The sequence below is a fragment of the Coffea eugenioides genome, chromosome 1 (genome assembly GCF_003713205.1).
Source record: "Coffea eugenioides isolate CCC68of chromosome 1, Ceug_1.0, whole genome shotgun sequence".
In the NCBI taxonomy this organism is placed as follows: domain Eukaryota; kingdom Viridiplantae; phylum Streptophyta; class Magnoliopsida; order Gentianales; family Rubiaceae; genus Coffea; species Coffea eugenioides.
The window spans coordinates 37125952-37152537 of record NC_040035.1 but is presented as its reverse complement, the minus strand read 5'-3'; the positions used below and the strand labels follow the sequence as shown (position 1 = coordinate 37152537).

Genomic DNA, 26586 nt, shown 5'->3' with positions numbered 1-26586 from the left:
TATTACTACAAATTGGTGCTGATGAAATTTGACTCTTTCCTATGTATGACAAAGCAAACTATGATGTAGTCAGTTTTTTTATCCTTACATATGACATTTTATACCTCTTCATTACTGGTTCAATTATCAATCTTAGACCAAATACTCAACAAAACCTACATTTAGTTCCTATTAAACAAGAAAATTCCTAATAAATCTTACAAGAAGTCTAGGACGAGAACATATTTGTTTTGTTGAATTACTCTTTTAACAATTTTTAGATAGTAGTACTAAGTGAAGAAATCAAATTGTGTATACATGGAATGATTTGCCCATAGATAATTAGATAACATTAGCTGCTCAAGACCACAAATTCCTATTTGACATATTTGATTTAGAACAAACTTGAGCATCTACTGTAGTAGAGACCAATACTTTTAACGTGTTAGAAAAGGCTAAGCAACTAATCCTTTTCAAATGAGAGTAAGTTTATTTACAAGCTGTTAAATGTATGGAAAATAATTAAAAGCTTTACATGTGCAAAATTAGTGCTATAACTCAGACTCTCACATGTTGTAGACGAGTATAGTTGAATCGTCTGTGCCAATAGCAACTAGGTTGTTATCTTGTGGGGCTAGAATGCCATACATGTAGCTGCAGGTGGAGCCAGTGGGAAGCTTCTCACTTTCTGCAGTTGCAGTTGACAAATCAAACTGGTCATGTAAAATGGTAATCTAGTAATAGACATAGCAGTTTAGTTTTTTCAAGTGTTCAAGAATTTGGAAACTTTGAGTTGCCCTTCAGTAATAGCTATTAGATTGATAGGATATCTGTTGGAAGTCAGAATAAGCATTTGTTTACATTACTGAAGTGTTTTGGTTTATATTTTCTACATGCATTTTGCTTTTTTCTCTACCTTTAGCACTAGTTTTTTTTTTAAAAAAAAAACAAACCTGTTTTATTCATCAAAACCAGAACACAACGCCAAGGAATCATCCAGATCCCTACATCCTAAGAGAAAAACGAAAACTACAAAAATTCTGCATGTCCAGAGATAAAAGCCCCCTGGAGCGCAGGGGCAACTGAGACGCTGACGTGAAAATAGATCGAGAGCCACACTCCACCCCAAACGTTGCGAGCGAGTCCGCCACCATGTTCCCCTCTCGATAGCAATGACCAAACTGATGGCCAGCAGAAGTAACCAGACGAACAGCACGAACAACTGGCCGAATCACCGCAGGAACCCCCCAAACCCCCTTTAAACAATTGACTAAGACCAAGCAATCAGATTCAACAAACATCTGCGAAATCCCTAAGCTGTACCCCAGCTGAAGCCCTAACAAGAGAGCCCGAGCCTCAGCCTGCAAGGAATCCAGAGAGCCAAAAGAATCCGCAAAAGCAATAATGAGTTTTCCCCTCGAATCCCTAATCACCCCACCGCCCCCACTACCACCGACCGTAGAACAACCGTCAGTGTTAAGCTTAAAAGAACCCTCCACAGGGAAAGTCCACCTCACCGCCTTAGCTACTAACACCCTTCTGGCCGAAGACAAAACCTCTAGGAACCCCTCCCACTGGCAAGGCAAAAGCGCGATCCCTGGAAAGTGGATTTGAGCTAAGCTTTGCAATTCGGAACAGATAGAAACCCGAACCTGAACCCCAGAAACCTTGCACCCCTCAAACCTGGATGCATTCCTGGCACGCCATAAGAACCATAGAATAAGGACCGGAAGAATCCGGGACACCCAGCGGAGCGCCTTCCCTTTAACAGGGGACATCCACCAATCAGAACATCGAGACCTAACGGCCACACCTCGTACAGACACTCCTAAGGAGCGCTCAAAGAACATCCAAGTCACACCCGCCAATTGACCAGTAGAGAACACATGCTGCAACGTTTCACCTTGGGCCGGCAAGCAACAATGACACTTAGAAGGACCATGAATCTGGAATTTCCGCAGCACATCATCCACTGGCAGATGGCCATTTAGTAAACGCCACATGAAGAAGGAAAATTTCCGTGGAACGGACGACTGCCAAATATAGGAACACACCCAGGAGCGAGCCCGAGCCGAGCGAACAAGCTGATAAGCAGACCTCACCGAAAAAACCCTTGAGGGATCCAAGCTCCAGACCAAAGCATCCGGGTCCGATCCAAAACAAAAGAAGGACCCCTGAACCATTTCTATAATCTCCGAGACGAACCCCGCTAAAGCCAAGTAGTCCTATTGACCCTCTCGTAAAAAATCCGAGACCATCGCATTTGACGCCAAATCAGGATACCGCCATACCAAAGGGCCCAAACCACTCCAGTTGTCCCACCAAAAAGCCACCTCTCCCCTAGACAGATCCCACTTTAACCATTGCTCCATCGACGACCGGACCCCAAGCATACGCTTGCAACTAGCAGACAGCTGAGCAGGAAACAGAGCTTGATTCGGGTGTCGAGACCCAAAATATCGTGCTCTCATAAATTTCGCCCAAAGAGATTGACCACACCGAAACATCCACCATAATTTACAGGAGAACGCCGCAACGACCGCCTGGAGGGACCGAAACCCAACCCTCCCTTCCTCCTCCGGGAAGCAAAGCCTCTCCCACTTCGCCCAATGACGTTTGGCACCAAATTCCGATTCGCCCCAAAAGAATCTAGCAAGCATCCGCTCGAGGTTAGAGATAACCCCCCTTGGAGGTTCCAAAACTGCCAGCATATGAATCGGCATGGACGACAATACATGCTTAATAAGCAATGACCGCGCACTCATTGATAACCATCGGCCCTGCCAAGACGAAATTCGGTGAGATACTTTGGAGAGTAACTCAGCGAATAAAGACCTCACTCTTCTCCACCCCAAACAATGGGCAACCCAAATAGGTTACTAGCAAACTCTTTGCAGGGAACCCAGTGACCTGCGCAATTAACCTCCTACGGACCAACGAGACCCTCCTATCTACCAGAAAACAGCTCTTCGCAACATTCACCAACTGCCCAGACACCCCCTGATAGCCCTCCAGCACCCGCATGACACACTCAAGGGACCGCTTACCACCGTTGGAGAAGATTATTACATCATCTGCATAAGCAAGATGCGTGAGAGGAGGCCATTCCCGCGTCACGAAGAACGGAGCAAACCTCGACTCCCCCGGTAACTCATTCAAGCTTCTAGACAACACCTCAGCCGCTATAATAAATAAAGCCGGAGATAATGGGTCCCCTTGCCGTAGACCCCGAGACGAATGGAAAAAACCACACGGCTTTCCGTTAACCAATACTGAGAAGTGGCACGAAGAAATTAACCTCCAAACCATATCCAGCCATTGCTCCCCAAACCCAAACCTACGCATGACCTGGATCAAGAAATTCCACGATACCCGATCATATGCCTTGGTCATGTCCAATTTAAGGACAACATTGGATCCCCGTACCTTCTTCCCCAAGGCTGAACACATCTCTAAGGCCAAAAGTATGTTATCCGATATTTGGCGACCCTTCACAAAGCCACTCTGCTGCTGCGAGATAAGTCGTGGCAACACACGCTCCAAACGTCGAGCCAACAGCTTAGACATAATTTTATTAACAAAGTTACACAAGCTGATAGGGCGAAAGTCTAAGAAGGATGACGGCCCAGGAGTCTTAGGGATCAGGGCCAACCACGTAGCAGTGTACCCCCAAGACAGCTCCGCACCTGCAAAAAAATCACAAACAGCCCGATAAACCTCCCCCTTCACAATATCCCAACATGAAGTGAAGAATGATCCTGTGAAACCATCCGGATCCGGACTACTACCACCATCTAGTTGAAAAACCACAGCCTTGACTTCCTCCTCCGTCGGAAACTGCTGGAGCTCCATGTTATCTTGCACAGTGATAACCGAAGGTATAACCTCTAGCATCGAAAGATCCATCGGCCCATGTCCTGGTTGCGACAAAATGTCCGCAAAGAAAGTGGTCGCCATCTCTTCAATCCTGGAGGGCTCTTCCGTCCATACCCCATTCGTATCCTTCATCCGATGGATGAAAGATCGAGCCCTCCGCTGCTTTACTTGCGCATGGAAGAATTTGGAATTGGCATCGCCTTCCCTAAGCCACCGAAGCCGTGCCTTCTGACGCCAATAAGCGGCCTCCCGTAACAGGGACATCTTGAGCGCCCCTTGTGCCCGGAGGAGCTGGAATTCACCCTCCCCCGAGGGACACTCCTCCAAAGAGCGTTCCAGTGCCAACACTGTTGCCTCATCTTCCTTGACACGGTCAAAAATGTTGCCAAAAGTCTCCTTATTCCATGTACGCAAAGCTTGCTTGACCGCCTTTAACTTCGCGAGTAGAACCCGAATGGGCCGCCTATCACACTCCACCTCCCACGCTTGACGAACTACATTATGAAAATCCGCATGTGACCTCCAAACGTCCAAGAAACGAAAACTCTTAGGCGCCCCACCCATGGCCAAAGAACAAGACAATAACAAGGGGGAATGATCAGAGGCAACCCTATTCAAATGAGCCACCGTCGTTAAGTGTATGGAATCAGTTGTCTGCAACCAAAATAACTCCACATTCCACTACGTAAAAACTTCACAGGTAGCTTTGTTCAATGTATCCTTTTCAGCCCTGAAACCAGGCTTTTGATGTTCCCCTTTGCTTCATCAGAACAACTACTCCAAACCAAAATCCTTTATAAATATATAAGGAAATGCGAAATTTAATAAATATGAGTGTGTACATCAATTTTAAAAACTATATGTACTATATCAATGCACATTAGGCATTAATTCAAATAAGAATTTTTATTAACATGTGAAAAGAGGATTTCAAAATAATAAGATTATATAGCGTTTCAAATAAGACTTCAATGCATCATATAAGATTTCATTAGGCATCAATCATGAGGATAGTCTGTCTTTACATAAAATAATTTTTTTGACAAATTGCATAAATCAATATTACATTTTCTCGTAAATTTATTGCTTATAATGCTTTACATTTCTTTGCCATCCGCTACTTATCTTTTTGCTATATTTAAATCTAATGCCTTCATAAAAATGTAAAAAAAAAATGAAAAAAAAAGAATCTCTATGCCTTGTACAAAGTGAACCTCCTAGGTAAATGGAACGCTTAATTCTTAAATAGTTACAATTTAATGTTGAAAACTCAAAATAGGTGTGTGAAGCAATTTATCTATGGTTTAACTAGTTTTTTCTATGTTTATAGGCATGCCTTTTTGCATGTGAAAAACAACATTGGAATTTTGCCTTACATTAGCTTGTTAAAACCTTTAATTGCATTAATTTGCCTTACATCTGTGCCATTGAATTTAGTGAAATTTCATTTCCTTTTTAGATTGTCTTCTAAACTCCTAACATTGCTCATATTCCCTTTTCTTTTTGCAACTATATATATGATGCCATAGACATAGATGCTTACCATCTTAGAAAGGTTGCAAGTTTTGAAATTTTGTTTGAATTTGGCACACCATACTATGCTTCCAAATGATTGCAACAACGGTGAACCAGTTCACAAGGATACTGGTTCCATGCAAATTTTGTGGCCTATGCCATACTATGCTTCTAAATTATCACAACAGAGGAAGTCGGGTCCGTGCAAATTTTGAGGCCTGCTGTGGTTGTATTTACTTGATTTATCCACATCAAGATTTTCCATAGAACTTGATGATGAAATCTTGATTTTCCATAGAACTTGAAGATGAAATCTTGATTTTCCATAGAAGTAGATGATCTACGTCTTTGGAGGTAAAGTGATAATTTGGTAGCAATTGTGTACGTGTTTGCTTCATAAGGCACAAGTGATCTAAGCTCCGGTGTGGTGCCTCATTTTAGTTTTAAAATCGCGTTAAGAAAAGCTCATTGAAGGCTAGATGCTGCACGAAATTTCTCAAATGTCCTAGGAGCTCATTGAAATCTAAGAGATTGTCTAAAACTGCTCAGATTTTTTTGGTAATTTCTCCTTTCCTCTATTAATGAATGAATTTCGTAAGTGTTAGAGTAGCTGTTATTGCCATTAATCGAGCCATTGAACTTTTGATCTTTCTACTTGTTCCGTTTTTGTTTCCAGGTTCCCATTGCTTTTTAATATTACTCTTTGGCTTTTGGTATTTATTAATTTTTGTATGGTTGTTTGATTAGGCATGTTTATTTTCTTCTCCTACTCTATCTTAAAATTATTTGTTGTTTTTGTTTAAATTTTGTGAGTACAATAGAAATTTCATTAAAATCTAATAGTTCTTTTTATTGTTAAAATAATTTTTGAGAATAAATCTACTCGTAAGCTACTGATGCCCAATTCAATCGGACCCATTAGTCTCTTCACCCTACTTGGTAGAAATCAAAACTCAAGCAATCATTTTCGTTCTATCTTAAAGCTACTAATTTTTCTCCCTTTGTGATTTTTTTAATTGCACAAGGATTATGAGTCTTTACTAATTGACCCAGGTATGGCTTTGTTCTATTGTCTTTGCTGTGGCGTTTGATTTTATATTCAAGGTAGAATTATGCATATAGCCTATTTGATTATACGATTTTGAGGAATTTTAATTTGCTTATAGTGATCTCTACAATCTAAGTTTGGTTATCTTATTAAGAAGCCACAAAAGCGAATACTGACAAAGCATTTGAGTCAGGATGTTCTACAGTTGCTTACGATGTAGGTACGTATTGAATGTCTTGTACTTTCAAAAGAAACTTGTCTATGTACGATTGAGTTTATTGTGAATTATCAAGAAAAAAAAAAAAGAACAATGACAAATTAGTTGGAATTGGGTTTTGAAACTAAAGGTTTTTTTTGATGAATTTGATTTCAGGATGATCAATTTAATTAAGTTTCTATGAAAATATAATTCTTCTTTAAAGAAAGTTAATTTGTGCTTAAGAGAAAAAAAATAAAACTTGTGCTTGGGCAGCTTTTTTATTTTATGGAGCACTCTTGAAGGTTCAATTATGTTTATATGCTTATCTTCTACCAAATTAGACGGTTTACTTCTGGAACCTGTCAATTGTTAGTGTAGAACTACTATTTAGTTTGACACTGATATTTAATTATCACAATAGATTCTTTATATATATATATATATATATATATATATATAGAAAAGATCATTTCATTCAAACAAATCTACATTAATGGCAGAAAATACATCAAACAAACATAACACAGATACATATAGATCTGAAACCAATAAATATAGCAGATCTAAGAAAATAATACAAATAAAGATAATATTATTGATGCTCCTATATATCTTCCATATGAATGAATCACTACACCCCAATACATCAGTGCATGGTTGCTAACAACCAGATCTGATTAAAACTGGTTCAAGTCTAAAAAGAAATTTGGATCTGACAATAATGGATAAATTACAGATCTAAGAAACTAGATTCTAGATCTACAAAATCTCAAATTTCACAAAATAAAACCAAAAACTCTCACAAGAAAAAACCTATAAAAGAATAAAACTCTCACTAAAATAATTTGGAAGAAAAGAAACTCTCACTAGGAGATCCTAGGAGAGAAGAATCTCTCATTAGGAAATCGTAGGAGAGAATTTATTCAAATAAGAGAAACTAAAAACTATAAAGAGTACTTCTTCCCATGGAAAAAGACCAGATTTGATCTCTCACCCATGGGAGAGATGAAGAAGATCTTGATTAGAAAAGTTCTAGAGAAAAGAGTTTTAATGAGAAGGAAGAGAAACTTAATTATCACAATAGATTCTTGTTGTCTCTATTTATTCATTAAATTTTTAGGCTTCATTCTTACTAGGGATAATTTCAGAAACCTCCCTTGAGCTTTCTGACAATTTTACTGAGCTCCTCTGAAATTTGAAAAATTACACTTACCTCCCTTGATTTGATAATTTTAGTAACAAAATCTTAAAATAATATTGACTTGGTTAATTTTTTAAATGAATACCCAAAAATACGCTTGTGTAATGAGTTTTAATTTATTTTTCGATACAATTATAAGATTATTTAGTATAATTATAAGGAAAATGTGCCAAAATTTTCATGTCCATATCTACTATTTGATAAATAACTATAATAATAATTTTATTACTATGATATGATACTTTTGATGGAATTTTATTATGAATTTAGATTTATAAGATAGAAAAGAAAATGTTGAAATAATTCATTTAGAGTTTATTAATTTTTAGAGTAGTGGGATTATCATAATTTAGTAGTGCTTTGGGCCATTTCTTTTTGATTTATCGTTAATTTTAATACCAACAAATAGAAAACAAATATCAGCAAAAACATTGGATTACATATAAAATTAACTCGTTAAAAAAATTACTGGTTCGACATTTGGTTATAATAGAAACTAGAGATAATAGTGGTAGTTTTACAGTTTTACTGGCAAAAAATTTAAAAAAAAAAGGAATAAGAAGGACAAAGGATGAAAAAATAATTTTAAAACTCATTCTATGTATAAGCATACCAAATAAGAGAATTTTATTAAAATATTTAAGAGTAAAATTGTCATTTTAAATGACAAGGGAGTTCTGTAACATTTTTCAAATCTCATGGGAGTTTAGTGAAATTGTCAAAAACCTTTAGGGGAGGTTTCTGAAATTTTCCTTTCTTACTATTAAATATTGTCGTGTACAGATTCCCCACATGTGATAGGCACTGAATTCATCTAACCATAGCATTTGTGATAACCATATCAAATTGGCATGCACTAGATTCAAAGCATTTGTGATAAATTAGGCACATATTGAAAGTTGAACTAGAACCCAAAATTGCATGAACAATATCGACTCTAGCAAAGATGAAAGAGAGCCTAGCAAAAAAGCAATGAACCTGACCTATGAATGAAAAAAGCTAGAGGACTACTGCTTTCATTCCTATGTATTGATTCAAACACATAAAATTATCTTCTTCACCGTTCTAATTGCTTCATCAATTCTTAACATGCACAAATCAACTACCAATTTTATAATTGACAATTTTATCAATATTAGCATAAACTAAATCTATTGTTCATATATTCGTGCAATGTGCATAATTTTTTAGCACACAAAAGTAATTCCATGTCAGAATTGAGAAACCAGAAATGTAAGAATATTGATAAGATCTTTAATTTCATAATTTGAAATTTCAGGCAAAAAAAAAGTGTGAGATCTTTTTTAAGCTAAATTTATTATCAATTTTATATCAATTTGGTATTGCTTGAAATGCTCCTTCTCTTTGAGAATTTTCATTAAATATGCAAATCATTTGAGACTTCACCCATATTTGAAAACGGTAGACCACACAATCAAAATAGGTTCAGTTCATCATTCCAGTGTTTTCAGAACCGGACCGGACCGGCCGGTTCGACCGGTTGGACCGCGAACCGGCCATGTCACCGGTCCGGTCTAATGCTAAAGCCGGAAGTTCATGGAGAACCGTTGAAACCCGGACGAACCGTGTGAACCGTTAAGAATCGTGAACCGGCAGTTTTTTAAATTTTCCAACAAAATATCAAGAATGGTGTAGCCATGATTCGAACCTGGGTCTCCAGGTTTACATATGACAATCTTACCGCTAGACTATAATTAAATTTGTTGAGAATTCTACTTGACTAAAAAATATATTAAAACATCAAGTTCTTCTCTTATTTTTTTTTTCAATTTTTTCTTCTTAACCATTTTTAACCCAAATATCCACAACAAGATTTTCTCAAGTCTTCACAATTATTATCAGGTTATTATCTTTAGCAGATTGTAAACAAGTTAAAAATTTCAACTTTTCTTGTTTTCCAACATCTTGGTAAGTTTAATTTTTTTCTTTTCAAGGCTTTTTTTTCTATATTATTATCTTTAGTTGATTTTTTTGCATTTTCTTCTTTTTCCCCTCAATTTTCATATGTTTCCCTCATTTTTTGTTTTATTTTTATTTGATTAATTAAGGATGAAATTTTTGCAAAAGTAGTGCACATCCATGTAGGAATTGGGTAGGAATTACAAATAATAACATTGGGCTGGTAAAAAATATGGTAGTTGGCACATAATCGAAGCTATTGATAATTGAATTTAAAATAATTAATGGTATAGGATCATTGAATTTAATATAACATGTTAATTAGTAATGTTTAGTAGCAATTAATTTTTTATGTGTTTAACTGTATATTTGTTTTTCAAAAATTTTTAGTTTTTTTTTTAGTTTGAGCAATTAGATTTATATTTTTATAATAAAATTTTAACTTTTTCAGCTTAAGTTGATTAAATTGTGAAGGTGGTGTGGTTGCTTATCATGCCACTCATAAAAGTTTGCTATTCAAATGGTTTGTCTTAACTTGAACTCTTTTATGGATTTTTTTAAGGGTTGTAAAAGAATTTCAATATTTAATTTATTTATTTTTTGTGTTTTTATTTGTGATAATTGGTGAACATTTGGATTGTATCTATTTATGTTTATAATGAATTTATGAAAACTTGTGGTGAATTATGATATTTTAATTATATTTATCATTCCATGCTTTATGTATAACTTTTACGAAATTTATTATTATCATAACTTAAATTAAGTTATGTTGGTAAAGTTCAAGTGTAGAATGAAACCTGCTTAGTACTAAAAAAAAAAAAACAGTGAACCTATGAACCGGCCGGTTGGACCGGTCGGACCGCAAACCGGCAACCTCTCCGGTTCAGTGACCGGTCCGAGTTTAAAAACATTGCATCATTCAGATTGAGAAGAGAACTGGCCAAAAATACCAAAATCCTAGCACATCAATTTGCTACATAGAATACGACGGGAAGGAGGAGGGCAAACCCGCAAACATCCTCTCATCCATACCCACCAATAAGCAACAAAAAGATGCAGCGTAGAATCGGGAATTGCTAAATCAAAGGGGGAAAAAGGCAATCTACAAAAGAATGAGAACAGAATGTCTACTTGCATTCTGTGCAGTAATGCAGTTAGTCAAAGCGTTGATGACCGGCTCCGTCTGCCTCGTAGATAGTCCTAGAGTGAGATAGTTTGCTCGATGCTGGAAAGAGAATCCTCCACACCATGCAATGCAAGGTTTAGATGGGATTGGAGATTGGAATGTGAAAAAGTTTCATCATCTAAAGCTTCAGAGCCCTCCAAACTATCAACTAGCTTTACAGTATTAGTCCCTTCTAAACCATTCACTTGTAGCCTTGCCCACTTGGTCACCTCCATGTCACCTTGGAGGAGCTTCAGAATAAGGCTCATCTGAGGTCTAGCTCTTGCCACACGTCTAATACAAAGTGCAGCTGCTAAAGCCATCCTCTCCAACTCCTCACCAACATACATGCTACTTAAACTTGGGTCTAGCAGTTGAGTAAATTTTCCGGAGTTGGAATTGGTTTTGCCCACATAACAAGGCTTTCTTGGCCCTTTGAAGAGTCATTGCTTATAGGCTTTCCTGAAAGAAGCTCAAGAAGGACCACTCCAAATGCATACACGCCAATCTTGTCATTATGGAAATTCAGGAGCCAAGTAACCGAAATTTCCTGCAACATCTGTGCATGTTATATGAGTTGAAGTGGTTGAAGCCCATTTAGCCAGTCCAAAGTCAGAGAGCTGTGGCTCAAAATCATCAGAGAGTAGTATATTAGAAGATTTCACATCCCTGTGAATCACAGGCTGAGCATCTCTATTGTGAAGATGTTCAAGTGCCTCAGCTACACCAACAGCCACCTTATATCTCTGGTCCATCCAAATGCAAGTGGATCCTTCTTGTAACGATGAAGGTTCTCTTCAAGGCTTCCTCTTGACAGGAAATCATACACCAAAAGGAGGTGGTTGTCCTCAAAACAAAACCCAAAAAGAGAGATGATATTTTTGTGATTCAAAGCAGTAATAATCTCTATTTCCAGAACAAACTCTGTCAACACAACTTCATATCATGTTTAAAGAATCGGCCGAGTCCAAGACCACTTGGCCGAGTCATCACCGGAACATAGCTCTCAGTTTTGATACCGGAACGAGATGATTTTGAGATACATGGATCGCTAAGATCTAGGCCGAGAAGTCTCTGACACAGATAAAAATGGCACCGAGTCGCCACAAGTCATCCCGAGTCAACTCTTTTGCTAATTTTTACTTTTCTTTTTGCTAATTTTTTATTATTTTGGTTAGCATATTTTTTATATTATTCACAATTTTTAGAATATTAAATGCTTTAAAATTAGCGTTTTGTCAAAATCGCGATCGATATGTCGAGACCGATGTGAAACAATCCGAGCCACAACCGAGACTTTGAACCATGCTTCAGACGGCTTTAAAAGTTTGACAGCAAGCTCCTTTCCATCAGGAAGGCAACCCTCATAAACCTTACTGCTTCCACCTTTACCAACCATGTTCTCGGGGATGAAATATGATGTAGCTGAGACAAGTTCCTCGTATTTAAACAATCTACAAGTTGCTGAATACATCTCATGGAGACCCTCCAACTCCTTTGGTAAGGCCTTAGATATACCATCTGAAGAAGTATCTCATTGCCAATGGGAACAATCGCACTACATTCTCCATCTATTTTGGGGGATTGATCTTTATCATGATCACAAACTCTTCCTTTTTCATTTGAATCAATTGACTGAAAATGCCTATGCCCACTGAACCAGAGAGATCTGACGGAATGAGGAGTTGTTAAGTTCGCTTGTTTGATAATATTGCTCGGTGAAGAAGTGGCCAACCAGGTCTAACTTCAGGCAATTCCCGCATCAACAGCGAAATTGAACTAGATGCAACCTCTATCTTTTGTAATGGCACTACCGCCATTGAGTCTCCATTGCTGCCATCACAGGAAGATTCTTTTGCTGATTGTGTATTGCGGTCATCTTCAGATACTGTAGCAAGAGAACAAATAGGACAACCCTTTTTTAAGACACCATCCTCATGTTTAGAATCAGCATTTTTTTGGGGCTAAATCTAAAGTCCCATTAGTAACGTGGTCAGATGCTATCATTCCCATTGCCAAATTGCTATCAGTTATTGCTTTGTTATTTTTAGTCAGAGACCTCTGAAGTGCATTAAATAGACCATTCCTATGGTGATGTTCAATTTCTTTTGTGATGATATTGGAGGAAGATGGAGCCCCTTTATGAAAGATAATTTTCCCATTATTTACAGCTAAAGTTGAACGATCCTTGACCAACTTCTTAGCACAGTATTTAGCTACGGAGGCTGATGACCTGATGGTATGATGATTCCTTGAAGTTCCAACTATAAGCTCAGTTGCTGAGTAAGATTTTGCTTCATCACGAACTAAAATTTTGCGAATTGATGATCCTCTGCAGATCTTTAGCTTGAGATCCACCTGTCTGAGGTTGCAGAAGCCTTCATAAACTGCAAGAACAGAGTCAAAAGCTTTCACAAGAGACAGCAGAGATGATTTCCCATCACGATCCACAATTTCATTACTATCAAGAACATGAACGGCAATGACACGATCCCCAGGCTGAGCAACTTTAACCAAAGCCCAAGTGAGCAGTTTTTTACTCTGAGCATCAAGCTTCACTCCCGCCACCATCGTCCGGCCATCATCACTTCGGTATCCAGATGCATTCGAGTATAACCGAAGTGAATCTTTCATGTTTGCATATGTACATGTAATCATTTGCTTCACGCTAATACGAGGCCTTTTTTTGTGGACATTTTTTTCCATATAATAGGAAGGGCTCAAAACCAAACCTCTTACTTACTTAGGGTGCTTTTGATAAAATTAAAGTTCGAAAATTGAAATTTAAATTCTGAAATTTAAAATTTGAATCCATTAAATTAGTAAATTATTAACTACTAAATTTGATACATTTGAGTGTATATTTTATTAAGTGATAAGTGAATAGTTTATCATTTATTTTTTGGAGCAAATTTTGCTTAGAAATTCAGTTAACTTCATGAATTCAGATGTTCTAATTTTGGTTATCGAACGCATCTGAATATGTTAAAATCTGAACCTATTAAATTTAAGTGCTAAATTAGATTATCAAACAGGACATAGATCCTGTTAAATTTAGTTAAACCCAGACCCTGATCCAGACCATTATGGATTTTAAAAATAAGTCCAAATCCAAATCCTCCTGGATCTAAGTATCCAATAGGTATTCATTATATTTTTCTAAACACACTAAAGTAAAAATATATTAAAAATACATAGATTTAAAAATATATATAAATACCATCCAATTTTTATTTTCAAATAATAAAATTAATATTCGAGAAGTTGAATGCAATATTATGAATTCAAAAAAATAACCATTATTGACTAATTATATTTATTTTTAAAATTTCAACTATATCTACGTCCAAATTTTCATTTATTTGCCTTTACTTTTTCTTGTTTTTCTAAAAACGTTTGTACTAATTACAATGACAAGTAGAATTAGTTTGAAAAAAGAAAACAATTATGAAATTTTACTATAATTGATCAATGACCATAGAATATTAGAATATTTTATAAATTTACTAATATATAAATTTGATTATATATACATTAGTTTGGGTAGGATTCGGTATGAGTTTGTATTTGGATATGGATTATAAAAATTTAGACCCTATCTAGATCTATAACTCTTTTACAAGGTTTGTATCTAGGTATAGATCCTACCTAGAAAAATTAAATTCAAACCCCTACCAAGTATATTAGATCTGAGTAAATCCAACCCATTTACATGCCTAACCAGCGCCCCTCCCTCTTCCCCCTCCCCATTCCCCTTCTCTCTTCCTCATCCACTCCTCTTCTCCCCCCCCCCCCCCAGACACCAAACCCCCGGCCCTCCCCTCCCCCCTTTGATTTGGTTGAGGCCTCTGGTCGTTGCCAAATCGCGACCAAAAAGTACAATTGAGCTGCAGTAGTTCAACAAATCATGAAAATTAGTCAAGAATTTGGACTATTTCAGTAGTTTAACAAATCATGAAAGTTACTTAATTCTCATTCTTGTTGCTGTTTTTTTTTTTTGGCCTTTTTTTCTTTGAGAAATTCGACTTAGAAACTGTATGTCCTCCACGCCGGCAGAAAGAAAACACCGAAAGAAAAGTCAAAACTGATCTTTATTTGTTTCTTTTTCTTCTGTGCATCTGGTTGGATTTCGTGGTTTGGCAATTATACTCTGCCGGAAAAACTGCTGAAGAATAAGAAATGGTCGAAAAGGACAAATAGGAAAGCCAAACAGCCAAATACTTAAGCTAGATTCTAGTTTCTTCAGCACTAATGTCTTGCGTTCACAGAGTATAGTAATAAAGCAAAATGACTAAATCCAATGGATTATTATTAGATTCCCTATAAAGACTCAGACAAGAAAGACAGCGCATTATTGTGTTCAACAAGTTCCAAACATCCATCGTCTTTACAAACAAGTGTGATACATGTTTACCCAAACATATGGCGACGACAAGAATCCTGTGACAAGATCTTTTTCATTTCATTTTGGTTCCGCTAAATATGACGATGCCCTTTTTTCCAAAGAAAGAATAAAATGACTCCTTTACTTTTTGTTTTTCTTTGAATTTTTCTATCGAACCCCCATTGGACACTTATTTAACACATCTAAATTTTACATAATCTGTCACATATATATATATATATATATACATACTAATATTTGTTACCTTTCCTTATATTTATTTACCTTTCTTGATTAATCTTACGTTTTAAAAATTTTAATATATGTTAATGAGTGCCCCGTTGAGCACCCATTATACAGACACTTTTTCTTTCACATTTCTTGTATTTTCTTGTTAATATGTATTTTGCTTCGAAAACAATGAATACTAGAATATGCTGAACAGAAGGAATTAATGCGATAGAAATGATGTATAGGTAGAGTTCTCGAAAATTTTCTGCTATAAACTATGATACTATTTCTAAATACTACTAAATTTTAGTGACATAATTCGTGTGAAGTGAAGTGGCATATCTTCTCTTGTTTACTTTCTCTTGCTCTTATGCGTGGCGTGCAAATAATCCTTAGAATTGTTCTTAATATTGACCAGAAAAGTTCAATTTAAGATTGTTCTCTTAGAAAGGAAAAGTGCAAAGCGAATGATTCCAAAAGGGAAATGTTGTTTTCCCTTTCCTTTTCCTTTTCCTTTCATTTTCAGAAAATCTAGAAATGCACCCACATAAAACAATATTATTCCAGCATAATTTTTGTGTGATGCATCGCTATTTGCTAAGATGCAACATGGTACAATGTTCCTTCCATGTTACCAACACATAACATTTGTTGGCTTCCAATTTTGCGCAATTGCCAAGATGATTTTTTTTTTTTTTTAACATTTTCTTCCCCACCCTGACTTTATTGTCCCTCTCACTTTGTCCCTTGCTTCACGTCAATACTCAACATTAGTATAAAATCAAGGGTAAATTACTTACTATCCCCTATGATTTTGCAGAATGCTAGATGACCCCCCTGAGATTTTAAAATAGCCACATAACCCTCATGTAGTTTTATGCAAAATGAAAAATAGATAGAATGTACAATCAATTATGCCATTTATACCAAATTTTTTTTAAAAGCGCGTGTGATAAAATCTTAATATCGATGTAACCCCTTATGATTTATATAAATATTCACTTTATTCCTCTGTGATTTTTGTATTTATCCACATAATCTCTTTATACTTTTATACGAGGTGGTTAAGCCATTGATTAATTTATTAGCATTTAAATAAAGGCACTATTGATATTTTAATTTACGATGTTACAAAGCTATTTTTCGTCAAATTTTCACTTTATACAAAATCTTATGAGGTGAAGTAGATATTTTAAAATGTTAGGAGGGCCATGTGGTAATAAATAAAACTACTGGGGGTTACATGTAATTTACCCTAAAATCAAAGACTTCAAAATTTCTTCCAAAATTGCCATGTCATGCCAAGGTTATTTTTGTTGTTAAATATGTAAAGATGCCGTCCCTCAATATCATCCCATGTATTTTATTAATCTCAAATCCATTGCCAACACTGTTGTGAGTTGTGACTTGTGATTGAGTTGAAAGGACGAAAACAAAAAGTTCCACATCAAAGTGTTATTATCTGCATTTTGTGTATTGGATACTTTGCTGATTGATGCTACTAATTATACTGAAGTACTAGTGCATTCTTTCTCAGTTTCAACGACGCTACTTCTATGAATAAGCAAGTTATTTAAAAGAGACAAACTAAGTTGGATAAAAAAAAGCCATTTAACTCGTGCCTCCTCCTCATCATTCCAATACAATCGAACCCATAGATCATTGAGTTACTGTGGGAATCTGATGGAGGACTACGAAGCAGATGAACAAGAAGCCAACGGAGGTAAAAAACAGCGACAACCACCACAGCCGCCGGATACTGATTGGTTCGATGTGGAAGATAACAGTCTCTATGGCCTTTATCAGCAACAGAACAATCCCACGCCCAGCAAGGTTGCTTTCTTGGAAGGTGGTCAACAAGCTACGAGTACTCCGCCGCAGTTTAATTGGGTACAGAATGATTTCCAGCACCTGGTCAGCACGCCTGCAGTGCATTCATTCCAACCAATTTATGATCAGGCCACGGCCAAGAACAACGAGCAGCCGCAGCAACAACGACTTCCTGAAACGGGCGGCAAATGGCAGCAGCTCAAGGGAAAAACACATTCGTTTACCTTAGCATCCCTGGAGCTTCTGAGCAATTATGGGAAGGGCTTCAAGAATGCGGCCAGAGAAGATCAAAACTGGAGCAACGACTCCCCAACAAATATTGATCAGGATAGCAGCCAGGGCCGGAGATTATCCCTGGGAGAGATCATCAGGGCGGCTGGAGCGAGGTACATCCAATTCTCCACCAAAAATGTTGACGGCTTTTCGGGGCTTATCCACCCATACGCTTCTGCCATCACGGACATTTCAGTAGCAGAAACTGCAGACGTGGAACTCGTGCAGTTTCTTTTGATTGCAGCCGAGTGCGTGGGTCACAAAAAGTTTGACCTCGCAAGCGGCTTGATCACTCGCTGCCTGTGTATCGCCTCCGATTCAGGGAATGCTGCCCAGAGAATTGTATTCCACTTTGCCGAAGCTTTGCAGCATAGGATTGATATGCAGACAGGAAAGATCACTCCTGAGAGAATCATTGAACGGTTTGCCTATGCAAGGAACCTTGAATTGGATTTCAATCTTTCCTTCCTGGCATGCCACCAGGCGATCCCCTTCACCCAGGTCACACAATTTGCTGCGATGCAAGCAATCATTGACAACGTCAAATCGGCAACCAAGATCCACCTGGTTGATCTGCACATCAGGAGCGGAGTCCAATGGACCGTGTTGATGCAAGCTCTGGTTGAGCGGGATGACCGTCCAGCACTCAGGATAACGGCGGTGGGAACCATGAACAAGCAGCGTATGGAGGAAACGGGCAAGAGACTGATCAGCTTTGCTCAGTCCCTGAATTTATCCCTTTCTTTCAATGTAGTGATGGTCTCCGACATGGAAGAGTTGAAGGAAGACATGCTCAGCAAAGCACCTGATGAAGCCGTGGCTGTTTACTCTCCCCTAATACTCAGAACCATGATCTCAAAACCTGAGAGCTTGAGAAATGTAATCAAAGTGATCAGGAGGATGAAGCCGGCGGTAGTGGTAGTCACCGAGGTAGAAGCCAACCACAATTCACCGCTATTCATTAGCCGTTTCACCGAATCCCTCTTCTTTTATAGCGCATTCTTTGATTGCCTGGAGGACTGCATGGAGCGGAATAATGAGCACCGGAAGACGATTGAGGGAATCTATTTGGGTGAAGGGATTAGAAACATGGTTGGGAGCGAGGGCGACAAAAGATGTACCCGAAATGTGATGATTGATGTTTGGAGAGAGTTCTTCACAAGATACGGGATGGTGGAGGTCGAACTCAGCCATTCATCTCTGCAACAAGCTAATATGATTCTCAAGAAGTTCCATAAGGCCAGCTCCTGCAATCTTATCAATACTGGTAAAGGTATAGTCATTGGATGGAAGGGAACTCCCATCCATTCTCTTACTACTTGGAAATTCATGTAATTAAGCAGATTGATTCTGAAGAGTAAAATATAAGGAAGGAAACAAAACTCTCCAATTTGGAGGGCAAGTGAAAAATGTCTGTTAGATTTTTATTTGGAAAATGCCAATGTTACAGAAGGAAATATAATATACATATAACTTCTTGATCCAAACAATAGGAAAATCTCTCCTCTTCTCTATTTCTTTTTTCTCGTGACTTAAGTTTTGTCGTCTTTCTTTTCTATCCTGAACTCCCAAGCCAGGTTACGCCTAATCTCATTCCATACCATGGCCAAAAATCTAAAGAAGGATACCGGAAACAAATGCAATTGCTTTTTCAAAACATCGAATGCATTGTTGGAAAGCCCAATTATTATGTTATTGGGATCCCATAAGAACACAAATACAGCTATCTTAGTCTTGATCCAAATTGCATTTCTTTAACCAAAACCTTCTTGAGAGCACGGAGAGTTAATTTGTATTGAATATTTGTTTGTAGATCATGAATACAAATATTTTAGAACCAACGAAATATACATTAAGGGATCATACATACCTCAGTGAAGATTACTCTATTCACTTTTGCTGAGAGAGATAGAGAATTGGATTTTTGGTCTCAAATGTTCGGGGCATGAATGTTTCTAGTTCCTAAAGTTTGGACGAAAACAAATATAGTCCCAAAATTTCAATCTCTAAATGCATTTAATCCTATTGACTGATTTTTGCCAATTGCTACCCGAATCCAATCACGTGCTACTATGTCCGGCAATTAATTTTTTGAAGAAAAATATTGTTGGCCATAATTTGCAGTAATAGATGATTAATTACTCACATGTAGATCACATAATCAGTCATCTTTTATTCCAGATTATAGCTAGTAACATTTTATCAAATTTTAAAATTTTTCAAAAATTAATTATCAACAGATTTCAGTAGTAATTGGGAAAAACCAGTCATTAGGACCAAATTTGCATGATAGCTGAAACATCTAGGACGTCATTTGCCTTCATCTAAAATTTAGGAACTAAAAACACTCATATCTCAAACATTTGAAACTAAAACTGTACTTCTCTCAAAAAGAAAAAAGAGGTTTTGGTAGATATTAGCAAACCAAAATAATAAATAAATGAATACTAATCTAGATACCTAGGGGGTTATATTGGAATTGAAGGATAAAACTGAAAGATTAATGTAATAACTGTATGTAACGTGTTTGTGTTTATTTATACTCGTTGTAAAACCTTAATGAGCATAAATGTGGAATGTTAAACACACGCAAATTTCTTGCATGATGGTTTCAATTAAAGTAAACTAATTGATATGAAAGACCGGATTGATTTGGAAACTCTATTAGTTATAATACATCAAAATTAAATAAAGTACGTAAAGTAAAACAAAGTGGGTTGGGAAAAAAAAAAACTCTAGAAATTTAGGTACCGTAGGGCTTCTCCTAAAGTTATGGAAAGAATCTTGATGATGTTTTATTGCGTCGACACAGTAATTGTTATCTAAAAACCAGTAATGACAAAACGAAACATAAATCTCTGTCTTGTAAACATGATTTCTTACTACAAAACTATAATGGTAACTTATATCTTTGATAAATGAGGCATTCGGAAACCATCCATTTCACTGCCTGATATTTTCTAATACCGATTGGTGGAATGCCAATAGTCTTCCAAAATCACATTCCATTGCAATCTTTAAGTTAAAAGCAAAATGACAGATTACAAAGAGATATAGAAAATATATGACTTAATAAGTTTGTTCAACCATGCCCAAATCATACAGTAATGGTGTAAAAGTTCAAGCCATCGTGGAAAATATTTACTTTTCACATAAAATTAAGAAGAATAATATAAATGGTCCGACCTCATGAAACGTAAGATTTGAAAATGAATCATCATAATATTCTCTAAATTTATAGATGTAAATTACTAGATCTTAGTCGTAGAATATTAGTTGTCTAACTAGGATTAGGATTGAATTCGTAAATTTGGATGGGGATGGACATGGGCTAGGTACCCATCTTGTGGGCATTTGACTGACTTGATTCGTATTTTGTCATTTTCTAAATCTTATTCACTCTGCGTATCAATTGGTATTCGATTATCAAGTACCCAACCCACCCTTCTCATCATTTAATGTTTTTAAAAAATAAGTTACACTAATTTATTTTTATATTTTACATATCCATCAAATGTTCAATATAGATTTTACCTAGAAAAAAGTGTCATGCCATAAACAAATATCCAAAGAGTATGCAAAAAAAGAATTCAGAACCAATAAATCCAAACTAATGATAATTGTTATAAGCATTGCCCTTTTTGACACATATTCTATATCAATTAAATTTTTTATTAAAAAGGATCATGACATCTACAAATGAATCTTGTAAACAAATTATAGGTGTGAAGTACTTTTGACTTTTTAATCTTCTTGACGGGTATTTTACATACGTACAAGTTAAAAAATTCGAAATTACACACGTTCACTGCAAGTATACAGGTCAACTGGTAGTTTAGGGTATATATCGGGTCGATCCCACAGGAAAAAATGAACAATTACCGGTATTACTAAAGCTTCTCTATTATTTAGACTATCAATGAATTATAACAAATTTAACCTACTGAAATTATACAAAATAACAAATAAAAGCTCCTTAGGTTATGATATCCCTAACTACTCATGCAATTGCCATTTTTGGATCATTGAGTACTACATCTAGGTTAGTTATGGTGTAATTTCCTTATGCATTTGAATCCTACTTTCGTAGTGAATCAATTATACTTATAACTAATCCATACCTATTCTCATGGTTATGAAATTAGCTACAAGTTCATTTCTTCAGTGAAATTACATGAAATGAATCACTAAAAACCACATAGGTGTACCTCTACTTTCGTGAGTGTACTCCCTATATTTAGCACTTCTTGAACTAGTGTTAAATCTCAACTTTCATTGCAGAAACAACACCTTAGGTAATCACAATCAATGGTACCAGATTAATCATGATTTAAAGAGCCAAAGTGCTAAATAATTTGCTCAAATCATAGCAATCAAATAACCAAATAATAAACACTAACAATTATAGAAAGTTCAACCAAACCCAAGGCATAAACTTTAGAAACACATAATAACATATAAATCCATAACTTGTATATTAACTAAACTTAGAATCAAGTACAAAAGATAAAGAGTTGGAAAGAAAAAATAACCCTTGTCACATGAGCTCTTTCCTTGCCTTCTTCATCTCCTTCTTCATCTTTGCCTAGCTAATAAACAAGAAGGATGAATTACTACTCTATACTAAACTAATCTAACACTAAGAGAATGGAAAAGCTACATTTTTGCAGACTCCAAGCTTCTCCCATATGATCATCTCAGACCTCCCAAATGTCTCTGCATATAAACTACTCCAAAGCTCATTTTTCACTGGTCAAACTTTCCACACTTGATTTCCAAATCTGAAATTGTTAAGATAGTCAATAACAAATGTTTTTGACTTGAAAATAAGCCACCTTTCTTGCCCTTTTGTCTTCTGAAGCATGTGCACCGAATTCCCTTGCAACTTATACCTGGAAAGTAGTCTGAACACAAGAGAAATGGCTAAGCAAATTGCAGAATTTTGGCTTCAAAACGCGGCTTGGAGTCGCGTGTTTTTAACTCGCGTTTTCAATTCTGTGTTTTTGGCTTCACTTCAACTGCAATTTTCTCTATGATTGAGGCCGAACTAGCTTTTGTGCAAAACACAAAAGTTTTAGCCCTTTGAATTAGCTTTGCAATGCTTCAAAAATCATCCAAATCGGAGCTTTGTAGACTGAGATATGACCGAAATACTAATACCTGGTCAAACCCCTGTTTTCAACTTTGGACAGCAGTGTTGAATTTTGGTATTTCGACTTTTTGACTGAGTAATCGGCTGAATTGGATTCTGATGTCTTCATACCGAATTTAGATCTATTTTTTAGTTTCAAAATGGTATAAAGATCACTTCAATCCAATTTGTGTAGCTGCAGATATAGTTGAAATACCAAAACGTGTCAGAGTTGTCAAAGCTGACTTTTCTTGATCCAAATTGCATTTCTCCTTTTACACTTCATATTTTATTTTCACCACTTTAATCCATTTTCAATCATCCAAATATCTTTTCAATGCCCTTCATTGGATGATTGAATCATTAAACCTACAAAATATGAAGTTTTTACCATAAAAATCCATAAAATGCAATGTTTAGCTACTTTAACATAAAATGTAGTTTTTTACCAAAACCTTAGTTATTTTACTTACAAAACTAAATAATCAAACCAAAATTAACTAATAAAACACACTAAAAAAATACGTAAAATATATTCTTATCAAATACCCCCACACTTGAACCATTGCTTGTCCTCAAGCAATAAGAAATACAAACCAACAATGATCCAAAATTTGAAAATAAACATATGTAGCATTTCAACTTCATTTCCTCAAAACAAAGTAAATAACTACTATGCAATCATTCAATAACCTCAAGTACTCATAATATCAAGTAAAGGAGAGTCAATTATACCATAATTATAACAAGTTTAATTCAATTTCTCATTCTTACTCAATTTCACAAGCAAGTAACTCATATGATCAATAAAATGCTTCCTAAACCCATGATCATCTTCTTATTTAACTTAAAGAGGGATTTATTTATATAATATAGCTAAATATTACTTAAGTTGTGAAAGTATCTTTTTTACGCGAGGATCGACATTTTTAGATGAAGATCACCGGTTACTCAACACTTCACATACTCAAGTTGCTTTGCATACTCTTAATTCAAGTACCGTTTTACGCGAAAGTCGACATTTTTAGATGAAGACACCCGGTTACTAAGTACAAGAATCATTGGAGTAGAACAAATCTTATTGTATTTTTGTCTTTTTCTTTTTTCTCGTCATTTTTTTTCATTTTTTCATTTTTTTTTATTTTTTTTAAAGTAAAGATAATAACATTCCCTCGAAAGCATAATCATGAGAAGAGTATTGCAATTATTGACCATATTTATCACTTAACTTATAAAATCAAATAAAGCGAAGAAATTTCATCAAATATGCAAAAAAATATAGGCATAATTTTCTCCACTTTAAAAGATATACTTTCTTACAAATGCAAAAATTATAATCACATAATAGTCATTTTCAAGTTAAATGAGAAAAGAAGTGCTTAAACCACATATATTTATCTCAAATGTAGAAGGAGTTTGAACTACTAATGGTATGGAACTTGTTACCTCTTGGATAAAATCGAAAAAATTTAAAAAAATTTTGGGCAAGTTTGCAATTTTGGACAAGATTTTAGAAAAATTTTGAATTTTAACACAAGTCCAATATTTGCAACTAATAAGTCAATCACATACAATGTATATAATCTCAATTCTCCCCCACACTTAACATACACATTGTCCTCAATGTGTAAAAAGGAAAATCAAGATAAAGAAAGTAATACTCCCCCATGATATGATTGAATATGAAGCTTCAAGGTACGTTGTTCGTCTGTCTTCATCGCTTCATGAGTTCCATTTGGTAACCATTAGTGATATAAACCTAAAAATGGAAAATGAGAAACAAAATGATAACAAAGGCTTAAGAAAACAAAATGGGGATCCGTAACTTCAAGCCCTTGTTTTCGTGATGTACCTATAAAAAAATACACAATAAGCAACTCAAGGTACAAGAAAATATATGAGGAAAAGAAGAAAAAGAGAATCAAGGAAGCTGCATTTTAAAAAAAAAATGCTCAGAAAACGCGACTCATCAAAATGCGCCATCAAGCTGCGTTTTGTGAAGTCGCGTTTCTTCACAAAATTTGCAGCATTGAAAACGTGACTACGTGAGAAAACGCGACTCCAAGTCGCGTATTGGAAGGCGCGTTTATGGTTTCTGAACAAGCTGGAAAACACGACTTGGTAGAAAACACGACTTCATGTCGCGTTTTGAAGGCGCGTTTTCTTCAGTATGGGCGCAGAATTGAAAACGCGATTGTATGAAAACGCAATTCACTGGTACGTTTTATAGAAAAACGCGTTTTCTGCTGTGAAATTTAGCAGAAATTCAACTTTTGAATAATTACAAATGATACCCCAATTTCCCAAAATGCATCATAGATCATTTGTTTGCTAAAATTCTCAATGCATGCACATGTAAAATGATCAAAACATGCATTTTAAGCCCTTCTAATGAATCAAAAACAACAATTACTCAAATCGAGGAGTTGAGTTCCTTGATCAAATTTTGCCTTTTTCACCTCATTTGGTCACTTTTGCTTTCATTTCCAATACCTATAAATGAAAAATAACGAAATAACTCAAACACATACTTTAAACATAAAATCACACCAAAATAACATAAATAGCCAAAACATTGGGCTGCCTCCCAATAAGCGCTTTTATTTATAGTCGTTAGCTCGACTATTGAACCTCATTTTTCAAGGAGGCTTGGTTAAAGAATAATCCACCATTTTAGGTTGTGGTGGATCATTAAAAGGTGACTTTATAGTAAAAGTCACATGTTCTAATGATATAAGAGATGGAAGTGACTTACCTATTCCAAGTGTTTCATAAATATTACCTTGAAAATGCAACACTTGAGAACTTACTAAAGGGAATGCCATGAGAGTATCTTAGGCAGCAATACCCTTAGAACCTATACCTTCCATGCACTCCTCAAGAGGGGTGAAAAATGAGTCATTAAAACTCACCTCTTGAGATTCAAGATTAGTTCCAAAGATATTATCATGTGAAATGGATATTTGCTCATTAAAACACAATTGAGATTCATCATTTTCATCAAAATGCAATCCATTTTCACATACAACATTCCTACCATTCATGCTAGGATCATTTTGCAATTTATTAGAAGAAATAATCTCACACAATGCATTCAATTGCTCATTTATTCTACCAAAGTGAGAAGTTAATTCATCTATTCTTTCTTCAATCCTATCAAAACGGTCAGAAGTCACATTAGCTAATTTTTCTAAAGCTAACTCCCAAGATGGTTTAAAATCATTAGCTACTCTTTCTATTGCCAACTCCCAAGATGGTTTTGATTCATATTGGACACATTCAGGTTGGTAATCATAAAAATATGAAGAATTACTATAAGTACATTGATTATCCCAACCATAAGCAGGAGAATTGCTCCACTTAGCACTATATTGATCAAAACAAGGATTGTAATGCTCTAATTCATCATAATAATCCACATTTTGTGCTTGCATACATGTATTAGTATCATGATAATCTCCACACAAGTCACAAATCACATGATAAGAATTAAAAGCATTAACATTCCTCCCTTGCTCAATTTCATGCATAATTGTGTCCATTTAAACTTGTAACATGATTATATCAAAATTTTCCTTTAAACACTTCAACCCATCTTCATAAGACATACCTCCAGTAATTTCTTGGTTACCTCTATTGAAGGAGTTTTGCACTTGATAACCATCCCTTGCCAATCTTCCACTTCTCAAGCATTGTCCTCCAAATTGACCTACCCTTCTCATTACCTAAAATTACTTTTAAACAACTTAAGAGCAAAATTAGTAAGAAGAATAGGTGATGAAATACATACACACAAAAAACACTAAAATAACATAAAATAACATTCACACT

At 35.8% G+C, this 26586-nt stretch overlaps 2 protein-coding genes and 1 pseudogene across 2 annotated transcripts; 1 reads left to right on the top strand and 2 right to left on the bottom strand.

Moving 5' to 3' along the window:
• Nucleotides 1–545: 545 nt before the first annotated feature.
• Nucleotides 546–2162, bottom strand: LOC113771733. The gene is made up of 3 exons (XM_027316302.1): nucleotides 988–2162; nucleotides 767–809; nucleotides 546–692 (listed from the first exon to the last, which is right to left on the bottom strand). Exons 1-3 carry the CDS (start codon nucleotides 2160–2162, stop codon nucleotides 546–548), a joined length of 1365 nt encoding a protein of 454 aa, XP_027172103.1.
• An 8737-nt stretch (nucleotides 2163–10899) lies between these two features.
• Nucleotides 10900–13540, bottom strand: LOC113771717 (annotated as a pseudogene).
• Nucleotides 13541–17204: 3664 nt separating this feature from the next.
• LOC113771707 (DELLA protein RGL1-like) lies at nucleotides 17205–18959 on the top strand. Its single transcript, XM_027316279.1, has one exon. It carries the CDS (start codon nucleotides 17205–17207, stop codon nucleotides 18957–18959), a length of 1755 nt encoding a protein of 584 aa, XP_027172080.1.
• The last annotated feature ends 7627 nt before the right edge of the window (nucleotides 18960–26586 follow it).